This window comes from Macaca mulatta, chromosome 15, assembly GCF_049350105.2.
Source record: "Macaca mulatta isolate MMU2019108-1 chromosome 15, T2T-MMU8v2.0, whole genome shotgun sequence".
NCBI classification, from domain to species: Eukaryota; Metazoa; Chordata; class Mammalia; order Primates; family Cercopithecidae; genus Macaca; species Macaca mulatta.
Window position 1 is genome coordinate 62,665,587 of NC_133420.1, and position 13,510 is coordinate 62,679,096.

At 48.9% G+C, this 13,510-nt stretch overlaps 1 protein-coding gene across 3 annotated transcripts in view; it reads left to right on the forward strand.

Moving 5' to 3' along the window:
* The window catches only part of PAX5 (paired box 5), a 194,672-nt gene that overhangs the window by 66,645 nt on the left and 114,517 nt on the right, over window positions 1-13,510 (forward strand). For all 3 annotated transcript variants that reach the window (XM_015117426.3, XM_015117427.3, XM_077965700.1), the window contains exon 6: window positions 746-921. In XM_015117426.3, the coding sequence (XP_014972912.1) occupies window positions 746-921 (176 nt within the window). The remainder of the gene's footprint in view (window positions 1-745; window positions 922-13,510) is intronic.

Consider the following 13,510-nt stretch of genomic DNA (forward strand, 5'->3'; position numbering starts at 1 on the left):
GCCTGGCTGTGTTAACCAGCCCCCGCCCCCAAATAAACTCTTGGGTTGTTTCCAGTCTTTTGCTACAAGAACCTTGTACATACATCACTTCTCACATGTGTAAGTTGAGCTGTAAAATAAATTCCCAGAAGTGCAATCGCTATATTGAAGGGAAAGTGCATTTATGGTTTTGACAGATTTGTCGACTTGTCTAGCACAGGTGTTGTTACCACTTCCACCAGAATTGTATGAGAGTCCCGTTTTCCTACAGTCTTCCTGGCACAGTGTTTCACTGACCGATCACATGATGTGGTAGCAAATGTCCAGGGTAAGGACCTCAGCTCTGGGGAAAACTGTACCTCCCAGGAGTGTCTTTAGGACAGGAGGGGCAGGAGCACCTGATGACTAGGCCAGCGGGTCAACCCAAGCTCGAATTCTCAGGCAAACCAATAAATCTCTCTAGGTCTCAATCTTCTCATCTGCAAAGTGGGGAGAATAACCTACTTTGAGGGTCATCATGAGGATTAGATGAGATGATGCATGTCAAAAGGACTTTGCACAGTCCCTGGCACATGGCTTCGGGAGGCTGGCCCTGCACTTACCAAGCAGGTGACCTTGGCCAAGGCGGTGCCTTACCTGCCGGTGTCTTCTCTGGTCAGGGAGGGAGTTGGGGTTAGGTCCTCTTCGTAGTCTCAGGGTCTGACCTGTCTTTCTTCAGCAACATGTATAACCTCCATTCACCCTTCCTCTCTCCTGCTCATCAAAGGTATTCAGGAGTCTCCGGTGCCGAATGGCCACTCACTTCCAGGCAGAGATTTCCTCCGGAAGCAGATGCGGGGAGACTTGTTCACACAGCAGCAGCTGGAGGTGCTGGACCGCGTGTTTGAGAGGCAGCACTACTCAGACATCTTCACCACCACAGAGCCCATCAAGCCTGAACAGGTACGCCCCGTGATGCATGCCCGCCACACCTACCACTGCCACACCGGCCCAGCCACTTTCCTGAAGGCAGAGTCATCTGGCAGGGGGGTGTGGGTGAGGGCACACCAGGTTCTTCTCAGAGAGGTCTCTTCAGTGTTCTTGGCCAAACTTGGGCAGTCACTACATCCCACAAGGCCGGGAGGGCTTGTCTGGGGCTCCAGTCGCTGGCCAGCCGGGGGGTGGGTGACTTCTCTGGCTGCTCTCATGTCCTTTCCAAGGACTCTCTGGATAGAAGATCTTCCGGGACACTTAAGGTGGTCTTGGGTCATTATCTTGTCAGTCAGGGTGATGGTGGAAATATGTAACCAGCACGTGGCCTGGGGGCTCACTGGCCATGAACAATGGAATGACGGAGCAGGCGGGTATCCCACTGTCTGCCCTCTCACCGGGTCACCCTGTCATGCTTTTAGTAACTGAATCCAAGAGTCTGGAGATAAAGAAATGTCTCATTGCACAAACTCCCACCTGGGTTATTTGCAAGAGAGGGAGAAAGCAGGAGGGCCAGCCCTGGCTGACTGGCTGTCTGCTATACCCTGGGCGGAGTAGTCACTACCTGTGACTATAGAGATGGGATCACGAGGCTCGGCCCAGTGAGAGGCTCCTGAGGCCTAACTAACGTCCCTGGAGTACCAGATTCAATTCATAAGACTATTTCCTGACACCCAGTGTGTGCCAGGGGCTTGACAGGTAACCTTGCAGGCTAGACATGGCTCTGGACCGCCAAGCGCTCCCACCTGGTGGGCCAACCAGAGAGACCCCACAGACAATAACTTTCCCCAGCACTTTCCTCGCTGGTACTAGTGGTGAGAACTGGCGGCACTGAGCTTCCACTAAATGCTAATTAGAGGATGCTTCTGAATTTTCTCCAAAAAGTCATTCCAAATAGTGTAGGCTCCCTGCACAGCTCCCATGGAGAGGCGAGGTGCTGGAGAGAACCGTGGGTGGTGAGGGAAGAGCAGGGCCTCTGGGGCCACCTGTCTGTGACAGTCTGTCTGTGTCCGAGCAGTTTCTGTGAGAGCTCTTGCAGACCTTCTAGCCACTTTGTTTTCAGAGGGTTAAACCAAGGTCCAGAGAAGCAGAGCAACTTACCTAAGGCCATCCTGCAAGACATGCATTCACATAACAAATACGATGAGTGTCTACTTTGTACAAGCCATGGAGCCATGCACCGGGTCACATCAGTGAACAAGATGGGCTTGGACCTCCCCTCAGGGAGCTAACAGACTTGCAGAAGAATCCCAATAAAAGAATTTCCTGAAGGGTCATGGGTTACTGGTGTGCTTGGTGCTGAGGAGGAGGTGTCTGAGGTTCTCTGAGAGCCTAAAGGAAAGGCTGAGCCACAGTGGCCTCCTGGGAGAAAGGTATTTATGCTGAGCCTGAAGGGAGCAAGGAGAAGGGGTGTGGGGGTGGAGGGAAAGTGCCTGGCAGAGGGGACAGCAAGTGCAAAGGCCCTGAGTTGAGAGGGAGGCGGCAGGAATGAGGAACGGAGAGAGCGGGTGTGGCTGTGGCTCAGGGATGAGCGGGGGGTGGTGCTGGGGAGGTGGGCCTGGTCTTGTAGACTGGGGTGAGGATGTTAGTCTTTCTCCTGCAAGTCGAGTGATGCCTCTGCTGGGTAGGACACGGTTATGGTGCTGGGCATAGCCGCCCCCACACACTCTAGATCCTGGGCTTCAGGGAGGAGAATCTGTTTCCATCACAATCACACTCCCCGCTCTGCTCAGAGCCCTTCTGGGAGAGGGCAGAAGGCACGTTTTCTCCGACACGGGAAGAGAGTGAGAGGGGACTGGATCAGGGAACCTTCCTGGATGTGGCCTGTCCTTCCCTCCAGAATGTGGAAGAAAGTTTATCTTCTTCTTTTTTTTTTTTTTTTTGAGATAGAGTTTCGCTGTTGTTGCCCAGGCTGGAGTGCAGTGGTGCCATCCCAGCTCACCACAACCTCCGCCTCCCAGGTTCAAGTGATTCTCCTGCCTCAGCCTCCTGAGTAGCTGGGATTACAGGTGCCCGCCACCACGCCCGGCTAATTTTTTTGTGTTTTTAGTAGAGACGGGGTTTCACCATGTTGGCCAGGCTGGTCTTGAACTCCGGACCTCAGGTGATCCACCCGCTTTGGCCTCCCAAAGTGCTGGGATTATAGGCATGAGCCATTGCGCCCAGCCAGAAAGTTTATCTTTTTTTTTTTTTTTTTTTTTTTTTGAGATGGAGTCTCACTCTGTCACCCAGGCAGGAGTGCAGTGACACAATCTCTGCTCACTGTAAGCTCCGCCTCCCAGGTTCACACCGTTCCCCCGCCTCAGCCTCCTGAGTAGCTGGGACAACAGGTGCCCGCCACATATGCCTGGCTAGTTTTTTTGTATTTTTTAGTAGAGGTGGGGTTTCACCATGTTAGCCAGGATGGTCTCGATCTCCTGACCTCATGATTCACCCGCCTTGGCCTCCCAAAGTGCTGGGATTACAGGCGTGAGCCACCGCGCCCAGCCAGAAAGTTTATCTTCTAATGGCTGACAAGATCATGTAATTTTAGGGGTAACAGGAACCACAGAGGCAAGATTTCAATCCTCTTGTTTTTTTAGAGGCCCAGAGAGAGGACAGGGCATGTCTGAGGTCACCGAGCAAGTGAGTGGGGAAGAGAGGGGATCCAGGCCTCTGCACTCCACCTGGCTTCTGCAGCACAAATGTTTCTAAGAACCCCTAATTAACGCAGACACTTCGTGCGAGACTCCCTCTGTGTTTCACATGACTGTCATGGAGACTCAGAATCTGTACCATAGCTGCTTTAGCTCAGAGTGCCCAGGAAGACCATGCAGACTGCAGGGCCTCATCCCTGAGTGGTCTGGAAGCCGCCCATTGATTCACTCACTCACCTGCTCATGTGCCACTCCTCTAACTTCTTCCCTGATCGTGGGCTGAGAGCCAGGCACAGTGCCAGGTGCTCATCAGCTCTGCCCAGTCTCACAAGGGCAGTGTGCTGTGGACTCAGAGCCCACAGGACAAGAGAGACTGTTCAGAGGGCCCTATGAGGTGTCAGCCAGAGAGGGGGACGTTACCTGGGTTGGGAGCATTATGGACAATGGCACTGAGGGGGCAGTGTTGGATGGGGGGCTTGAAGGACAGGTCCCATGGGCTCATGGAGAGATAGGGTCTGATAGGGAGGAGACCTGATTACAAACTCTGTGAGGACTCAGCATCTCCAGTGTCCTTCAGAATGAGCGGGCACGCCTGCAGGCCTGTCTCTGACTGTGCGCTCTGAGACGGTGACTGCAGGTGAACTGTGTGGCGGGATAATGACTGACCCAGTGTTTTCTGGTTAATCTGCTTCACCTCCCTGTAATGTGTCTTAATGAGGAGAGATGGAAGGTGAGGCGGCGGGGCTGCCCTGCACACACACACAGGCACTGGACTATGAATGACATACCCTCGCGCCCGATTCCCAATCACTTAGGACAAATGACGCCCGAGCAAGGGGCCGCAGGCTGGGAAGGGATGTGCGTCAAGGGTACAGGTTCCTTGGGCCCCTCATGCTAGCTCTCTGAGAGGTGAATGTTCCACAGGCCTTGCCTGTGAGCCGCAGCGTGGCGTGGCGGTGGTGACAGGAAGGGGGCCTGAGGTGCTGGCCACGGAGGCTGGCTTTCTCTTCCATTTTCGAGCAGATCGAGCTGTCTCAGTTTGTGTCTGTGTGGCCTAGTGCCCTGGATGGGGGCCTTGCTGTCACTTTCGTTGAGCAGCTTGGTGGGGAAGAAAGAGCACTTACTGGCCTTGGGGTCGGGAAGCTTGATTTGAGTCCTGGCTCTGCCCTGCTGAGCAAGTCACTGTTTTTCTGGACCTCAGTTTCCGTATCTGTGGTAGGAGTAATCATGATTTTGATGATGACAACAAGAAGAACAGCAGCAACAACTGAAGCCGAACATGACAACAGCGATCCTCCTCACCTATACACCATAGCGTTCAGTTCACGTCCATCCTCTCATTGGACCCCCAAGGCAAATGCCTGCCAAACAGGCTGGGCACGATTTGGGAGCCCCATTATACAGATTGGAACTTTTTTTTCACAGATTGTTTACTCAGGGAGTTTCTGAGATTGTTGAACTGCAGAGCTGGAATCTCATCTCAGGGTCTTCTGTCTTCATCTCATGCAAGATGGTTCCATGGGCCTCCAGGTCCAGGATGATTCCAGGGGCCAGTTTTCTGGCTGGTTGATTTCCAGACCTGGCCTATTGCAGTCAGAGTCTGCCTGTCATTCCAGAACTCTCAGAACTTGCCATAGGTTTGGAGAGGCCACATCCTCCCAGATCCTCCCACCCTGTCCCCCATGGGAAGAACATTCCTCATTGGGGCCAGGCAGGGGTCCTGACAGTTACTGCTGTTAGCTCGGAGCCTGCCCCACCTTGCAGCTTTTCCCGCCAGGATCTACCTGGGTGGGTGGGCCCAGGCTGCTGGCTTTTATAGGGAAACGTAGTAAACCCTTTGCCATGGGTGGAAGGGGTTAATGTTGACCGCTCCTGGAGCAGTGAAACACTTCCTTTTCAAAATGGTTTTTGAAAAAGCAATTCTCTTTTCCCTACACGTGGAGTGAGTAAAAATCATGTTGGAGGAAGAGAAGAAAATAAAGCTGCTGGTGGTGAGTGTGTGTGCGCGCACGCGTGTATGTGCGTGCGTGTGTGTGTATGTTTCCAGCAGTGGAATCTGTTTCAGTAAAACTCCCATTGACGTTGTCGTCGGCTCAGCGCTCCTGGTGGCAGCGGGTCCCTCCTCCGGCCGCCACAGGAAGGCCGTGGAGCACAGCCTGCCGTATTTACTCTCGGCAGACTATTAACCAACACCAGGCTATTAATCTGGCTTTTGAGCCTTCACTAAAGCCCATAAAAGCTCACAGTTGTCAAATGGAGTTCATTTTAATTTCCTTTCAATCACAGTAAATTATTCAGGTGATAAATCAGCTGGAGCAGCCTCCTGGCTGTAATAGAAACCCTAATTCCTGGCTAATTATCCAGCCCATTGCTGCCAACAGATCAATACGGGTGCAAAATGGAACGGGCCAGGGCCCTCCCTCCCATTGGGCCAGAGACAGAGAGACAGCTGGGGAAGGGGATGAGCTGCTGACCTCCCAGGAAGTTCAAAGGTCACAGGGGGTTAAACCAGGAGAAGGTCTGTCCCTTGTCTAACAGAGATAGCCACCAGAAATGCCTCCTGCTGTCATCAGCTGCTTTGCCCTCTCAGTGGTGGCACTTCTCCAGGCTGGTAGGCCGAATAGGATTCTAGCATTGCCTTCTCCTGTGGGCATCCTGTTCCTGGGAAGGGGCTGGTTTGTGCTTCTGAGCATGATTGAGCTTGGTCATCAGGGGTGGCCTGAACCTCGACCATGAGGCAGAAAAACGGCTGGGTACCCTGGGGAGAAAGAGGACGTGCTTTTTTTCTTCAGGGAACTCGTTTTCCTTCATTGTGGATCTATATCCCACCATGAGGAGGGGAGAAGGAGAGGAGGGGGTGGGGAGACAGGTGGGCCAGGCTGAGAAAGGGGAAGGCTTCCTGGAGGAGGTGCCTTGAGGGAAGGGCAGAATGCGGCCCTGTGGCGATAGCAGACGGCTGGCTGGAGAAGACATTCTAGGCCGAAGGAGCAGCACAGGCAAAGGACTGTGCAAAGGGAGGAATGCAGGTGTGGGCAGAGAGCTGCAGGGGGGCCTGAATGGTTGAAATGGGGGGCAGTGAAAGGAAGTCAGGTACAGTGGGGTGGAGGAACAGGAGGGCACCCCAACCGCAGAGGGCTGGAACGCAGAGGTGAGGTGTGACTGCTTTGAGGGCGGTGTGTCCCAGAGCCTGGGATCTGTGGCCTGGATTATTCTGCTCACCTTGGAAGCAACCTTCACTGGGACCTCTTGCCTTGTCCTGTTTCTGCGACTACCATTGGATCTCCTTCTTCTTGAAGCCCGCCTCCCATAAAAGTCCCTCATGGTTTCCCACCATTTGAAACCCCAACCCCAGACCTTCATCCCCATCACACCCCTTCACCATCCCCATGTCCCTCTGCTTGCTCACGAGACGCTTGGGCTGTGGCCAGGCCTGACCCTTCACTGCCCACACAGGCTGGGCTGCTTCTGTGTCCAAGGGGGCTGCTGCCCATGGTCCTGCCTCTCCCAGGACTGGCGTGTGCCTGTGTGTGCGTGTGTATGTGCATGAACGTGTGAATCCCAGGTGAGGCTCTGAGCACGTTTGGTGACAGGTACTACAGTTATTACTTTCTTAATTTTGTGGCTCACACTCTAAACTGCTGCTCACTATTTCCCTGCCTGGAACATTCTTTCAGCCTGTTTCTAAAACCTACCCTGTCCAGGCCCTGGAGGAGTCCTGCCTGCCCTGTGAGGCCTTCACTGACCCTGCACCAATTTGGCCTGCACCAACTTGTCTCTTATCTGAGCTCATAAATGCATTGGGTTTTATTGATTGCTGTAGTAATTGCTGTAGCTACTGTGTATTCATTGCTTACGGTGTGCCTGGCTCTGTTCTGAGAAGACCGTCACTTACCCCACCTCATTACCAAGTCACAACTCCTATCATCCCCATTGTGCAGACAGAACAGCTGAGGTTTGGTGAGATGAGTACGGTGACTTAGCTAAGGGCACACAGTAAATGTGGGGCCAAGATCATAAGCCAGGTCCTTGGCTCCAGAGCCCCGGCCACTGGGATACCCCCAGTTGCAGCACAGGCTACCCACTGACTCTTAGAGATGGATAGTTTCCTGGCGATGCAACCTGGGGGTTCAATTTTCTCATGCAAGGAGCTGAGCATGAGTTAGGAGGTGCCAGCCCTGCCACATGAACCAGTGTGGTCTCAGAAAGCATAAGCAGAAGTCTAGGGTGGTGACTGTCCCATTCTCCTCTGAGCTGGTTCTGTTCCTCTCACCCTGCCTCTCTCCTCACAGGGCTGTGCTCAGGGCCAAGCTCCTTCTTTGCAGACAAAGTAGTTTGTGCAGAAGAGCCAACTGAAAATTCTTACATAGGAAGCATGACTGGAGAAATTTGGGCCATTTGGTCTGATGAAGAGAAGGCTTGAGATTGTGAGCAAGGAAGAAGGCAGGCTAAAAGAACTCAGTAATAGCCCAAGCTTTCTGACAGTGGAATGGGCCTCCTTGTTAAGTAGTGAGCTTCCCGTTGCTGGAGGCATGCAAGTAGAATCTATCCATTTTCATATATGTGGTTTTAGAAGTTTAAGAATCCAGAGAGCTTAATTATCTAAATGCCAACACCTTTCCAACCTGAAAGAATGATTCTAAGATAAGAAGAATGAGAAGGGTTTGGTGGGAAGAGGGGAAGGGGTAGAGAAGACCTTTTACACTGAAGCACCAGGAGAGGCACTGGAGGGCAGTTCCCCCCAGGAATTCTCACTAGGGTGGACAGAGAGGGTCAGTCTGCATCGCAGGAGCCATGGCCCTGAGCAGCAAAGGGGTGGGGGCTGCAGGGTCTTGGGAGGCCATTGGATGATTCCAGCTTCTCTAGTGCATGGAGCAGGGCTGGGGTTGTGGTGAAGATGCCAGGGCCAGGATACTGGTGGCTGCTGTCAGCCTTGCTGCCTCCAGACAGTATCTGGCCTCCTCTGCCCAGGAGTTCAGGGCCAGGTCCCATGGGGGAGGGGTAGGCTGGTCAGCACAGTGGCAGAAAGTGGTATGTGGTGTTAGTGAGGTGGGAGGGGACGTGTAAGTCCCCCCGCATGCAAGGGGACTTGTGTGCCGGGGCCAGGGCCTTGGATTGTATTATCTTGAGAGCAAAGAGAGGCCTCTGTGAGATTTTAGACCAGGGAGTATCAGGATCCAATCCAACACAGAGTGGAAGATTATTCTTGCAGCTGTGAGGAGACTTGGAGGGCTGGGGGACCAGGAGGCTGTTGCTAGGGTATAAGCGACATTGCTGTACCCCTGAAGATGGTTGCCTGGGGCTGGCTTCTCTCCAGTCTGTAGTATTGCCCAGGAAATGTAGCCCCATCATGCACGACTTCTCTCCTTTCCCTTCTGCTCCCCCACCTCCTCCCACTTCCCTCCACCAACCCCCCAAATCTCCAGCCAGGCCCCCATAGTTCCTAGAATTAGCTTGAATTTGATTCTGAGCTTCCTGATGGTCAAAGCAAAATGGGAAATGCAATCAGTTGTGTTCTTCTCGTTGTCCGCCAGTGGAGAAGAGTCCAGTTCCTCAATGGAAGCCATGGTTTTTTTTGTTTGTTTTGTTTTGTTTTTCTGACATTTAGAGTGGAAGGAAATTTTCACATGGGCTTTCAGTGGGTAGACCAGTGAGGCAATGATCACGGTCCTCAGTAGCACATTTAGAGGCCCTGCAGAAGGTTGTATAGAGCTTGTCTTATGGATAAGTGTGATGCCCACAGGCTAATCAGTGCATTTCTACAGGGGCAGGGCTACTGTGACCATGTGGCTCAAGAAAGCAGCCTTTCTGATAGCCCAACTAAACTAAGAAAAATCCCAGACCCTCTCGGGTAGCTCTTCTTAGATTTTCCAGCTTGATGCTCTGGGAAGATACGCTTTGGGGCTTTGAGACCTCCTGCCTCCCAAAGGGTACCCCTGGGAAAATGTCCTCCTTAGGTGGAAAAGGTTCAGTCTATAGGAAGGTGCCTCCAGTGGTCATCATCAACTGCATCAGCTCAACTCTTGATGAGAATACGAATTTCGTAGTTTGCATTGACTTCTCTGGTGGGGGCTTGGTAGGTAGGGGCTTGGGGAGGGAGAAGTCATATGTTTTAGAGATTAAAGAAGGAGATGGTAGGCTGGATGTGCTTTTTTTCAGGACTTCCCACTTACCATAGTACACATAGAATTTGCATCACACACTGGGATAAACAGGATGCTCGTGGCCAGAGGCAACTGGCCTATAGGCTTTAGCTTTCCCACATGTCCCCTGGTCATCCAAAGGCTAAGAGGGTTTGATATCTTGGCACACTATTTGTAAGGCTCTGCTTTTGTGGATAGGAAGAGTTGGGGTTTGATTGGAGCTTTGAATCTTCTTTCTTATTCTTCCTCTGTAGGGTTGCCAGCCTAGCGAAAATGGACAAGGTACTGATTTGGGTACTGAACAAGTACCCAAATACTCACACCATACCTTCCCAACCATTTATAGGGGCTCTGAAAACCTGAGTTGGGTAGCACCACTTAGCTTTAAATTAAGCACCCCTTAGAGGAGACCTAAGTGAAGCTTCTGGTACATTATTTCCCAATCTGACTGCCCTGTAGAGCAGACCCTCCCTGGCTTACCCACCCAGTTGCAGGTGGGGAAGATGGAACTGAGAGATGGGACTTAACTGGGCCTTCCTATGGGAAGCCTGAAAAATGCAGAAGCTTGAAGTTCCAGAGAAAGGCTTCTGAGTCACAAGGCACAGTGATGCCACCCACCAGGGAGCACAGCTCACTGCATGTCTTGGGCTCTGACCAGTGGGATAAGTGACTCCTCCCATGGCAGGGAGCTATAAGAGGGTGGAGGCAGGGGACAGGGCTTCTCATCCCAGTTGTTCCCAGCAGGAGGAGAGGAGGTAGAAATACCTTCCTGAACACTGAGCTGCTGAAGATTTAACTTGTACGCTCTTTTGCCTTCAGAATGAGATAGTCACAAGGATTATTCCGAATTGTTGCTCCCTAGATCTCTAGAAGTGCTGGGTACCTCTAGATCAGCCATACTCTCCCTTTATCTATTTATTCTATTGTCATCATCTCAAAGTGATCCAAGGATGAAAATTACATGGACTCTATGGGACCTCAGCCTTCTTCACTTGCTTTGCTGCCAAGAATATTGCCTGGGGATGCCCATTTGTTTCTAAGTAGCTTGTGAAATATTTTCTAAACAGCTGAGTAGTCTGTCTTCCTGTGGACCAAGCACAAGGACGGCCCCCCAATAAAAATCGTCCCTGCTTTGTAATGGTGGGGGATGTTTGAGGGAATCCTGGGCAAGCTGCCATAGTGAAAAGCGTGGGGTTCTGGGCTTTAGTGATGGCTCTTGGGCTAGTCACTCTGGGTCATGGGTTTTGCATTTGGGGTGTGAGATTTCCCTGGGTCATCCTTGAGATCCATTCCAGCTCTAACATTCTGTGAGTGATAAGACAAATGGGAAATCCGTCACTTATTTTTATTTTGACTTGTTTACAGTTTTTCCTTCTGTCTGTTCTACTCTTTTTGATGACAGGCAAATTCTGTGTTTGTGGGATTTAAAGATTACAAGTGAATTGTCAAAGAGCTGCCTGCCCCTTGCTGGGATGTTCTTTCATTCATTTATTCATTCATTCATCCAAGAAATTTTTACAGATAAGACATGTCAGTGACATGGACCACCTGTGCTGTGTTATGTGGCATAAAGTAACAGCAATTGATGCAGCCAAAGGTACTGTGTGAGAATTGACTTTTGAGTAGAGATGTTTCCCCTCAAACAAGGCTATCCAATATTTGCAATTCAAAAAAAAAAAAAAAGGACAAAAGAACAGATAATTCTGGTCTTACACCATGTTTGTTTTGAGGGTGTGTCGGAAGTTTGACTTAAGGAAGTCGGCTACTTATAAAACTCTTAAAAAAAATAAAAATAAACATTTATTGTTTTATGAATTATTTTTTTAAAAAGAACATAGATTTCTGGTTCTTATAACAAAGTCTGAGCTATCGTAGGCTCTCCTATTGCAAACAACTGGATCAAATAAAACAATAAAGCATTTTATATATATATATATACATTTTTTTTTTTTTAAAGAAAAAGAGGGAACTCCTCAGCGGTTGGAACTTAAAAGGCAGCTCAAAACCAGAACTTTAAGTGCATGAGCTAATGTCCTGGTGGCCCAGGGCATGTGTTCTCAATATAGGCTGTAGTGAACAGGGGCTGGGGTTTTGATGCTGATGTTGAGACAAAAGATGTAGCCCTAGAATTGTGTGATATATGGGAGTAGGAACCAAAGCTCCTGCAAAAAACTAGAAACCGGCAAGGGCTGCACTTTCCATGAAATGGGCACGAGATAAGTTTTACCTATAGGCTGAAGGAGGCAGTAGGGAAATGTGATTCTACATGGGACTCAGAGAAAAACAAAACTTTCTAAAAAATTCAAGAATAGAAATAACATAAAAACTGGATGTATATTAGTGAAATCCCTGAGATGCCTCGCAGATGCATATAAAAAATTTCATCTGGATCCTTCCACAATTTAGTATGTACAACATGTCTACAGAATAAATAATAACTACTAAATAAGCTCACAATTTAAAAATGTCAAACCACCCAAGAAAATGAGGGAAAGTTAGGAGACATAATCAGGAAAATGAGTATTCCAAGAACCCAAGATAACAGACAATTTGAAAGAGATTAGAAAATGATTAAAGAGATGAAAAAGACTAGAAACCATTATAAAAGAATAAAATGCCATGAAAAAAGAAGAAACAGACTAGAAAGAGAAGCAATTAAATTTTCTAGAAATAAAAATTATGATGGTCAGAATTAATTAAAAGTTCAACTGATGGATTAAATACCAGATAAGACATAGCTGAATAGAAAATTAGTGATTTGAGAAGAGACAGAGCTGAGGAAATTCTCAGGAACACAACATAGAAAGCTAAAGAGTTGGGAAATATGAGAGAAAAAGGTAAGAGATAAACCAAAATATCATGCGAAAGTCCAACATACACCTAATAGTTGGTATGGAAAAATAAAAACAGAGAAAAGAGGCAATATTTGAAGAAATAATAGCTAAGAGTTTATGGAACAAAACTGTTGCAAGACATGTATCATTAGATTGAAGAAGCATGCTAAATCCCAAGCAAGTTAAATAAAAATAAACAGACATCTAAGCAACACTTCAGTGAAACTGAAGAACATCAAAGACAAAGAGAAAATTATGCAAGCAACCAGAGAGACAGTATAACTTTTAGACTGACAGGGCACTTTTTTTAGCATTGTTAAAAGTCAGAAGACAACAGAAAATATCTTCGAGTGTTCAGAGATAGTAATAATTACCTCGTACTCAGATAAATGATCATTTAATAGTGAAGGTAAATAAAGACATTTTCAGATAATGGCAGGGAGAGTTTACCACTCACAGACTCTTGCTGAATTGCTAAATCATGTACCTCAATAAGAAAGATACGAGAGACTTGCAGTTTCAGCTCTGACAAGTGAAGTTTTGACACCATCACTCTGATCTTTACAATAAGAAGTAAAGCTGAACAAAAGGAAAATCAACACGTTTTCTTGGCTTATCAGAGAACTGAGGTCACAGAGCAAACAGCTACTCCCAAATCTAGAAAGTCGTAAGAGTACAGAGTTACAACTGAGATCTGCCAGATTAACATGAAACCTTAATATGTCTAATTACTTCATGTATCATGTACAACTTTCAACAAAATATTAGGCAAGAAAAAAAAAAAAAGTAAGAAGAGACAAAGTTAGCATGAGAACCAGACTCAGACTTTGGAATTATTAGACAGGTAATTTTTTCTTTTTTCTTTTTTTTTTTTTTGAGATGGGATCTTGCTCTGTCACCGAAGCTGGAGTACAGTGGCACGATCTCAGCTCACTGTAACCTCAACCTCCCA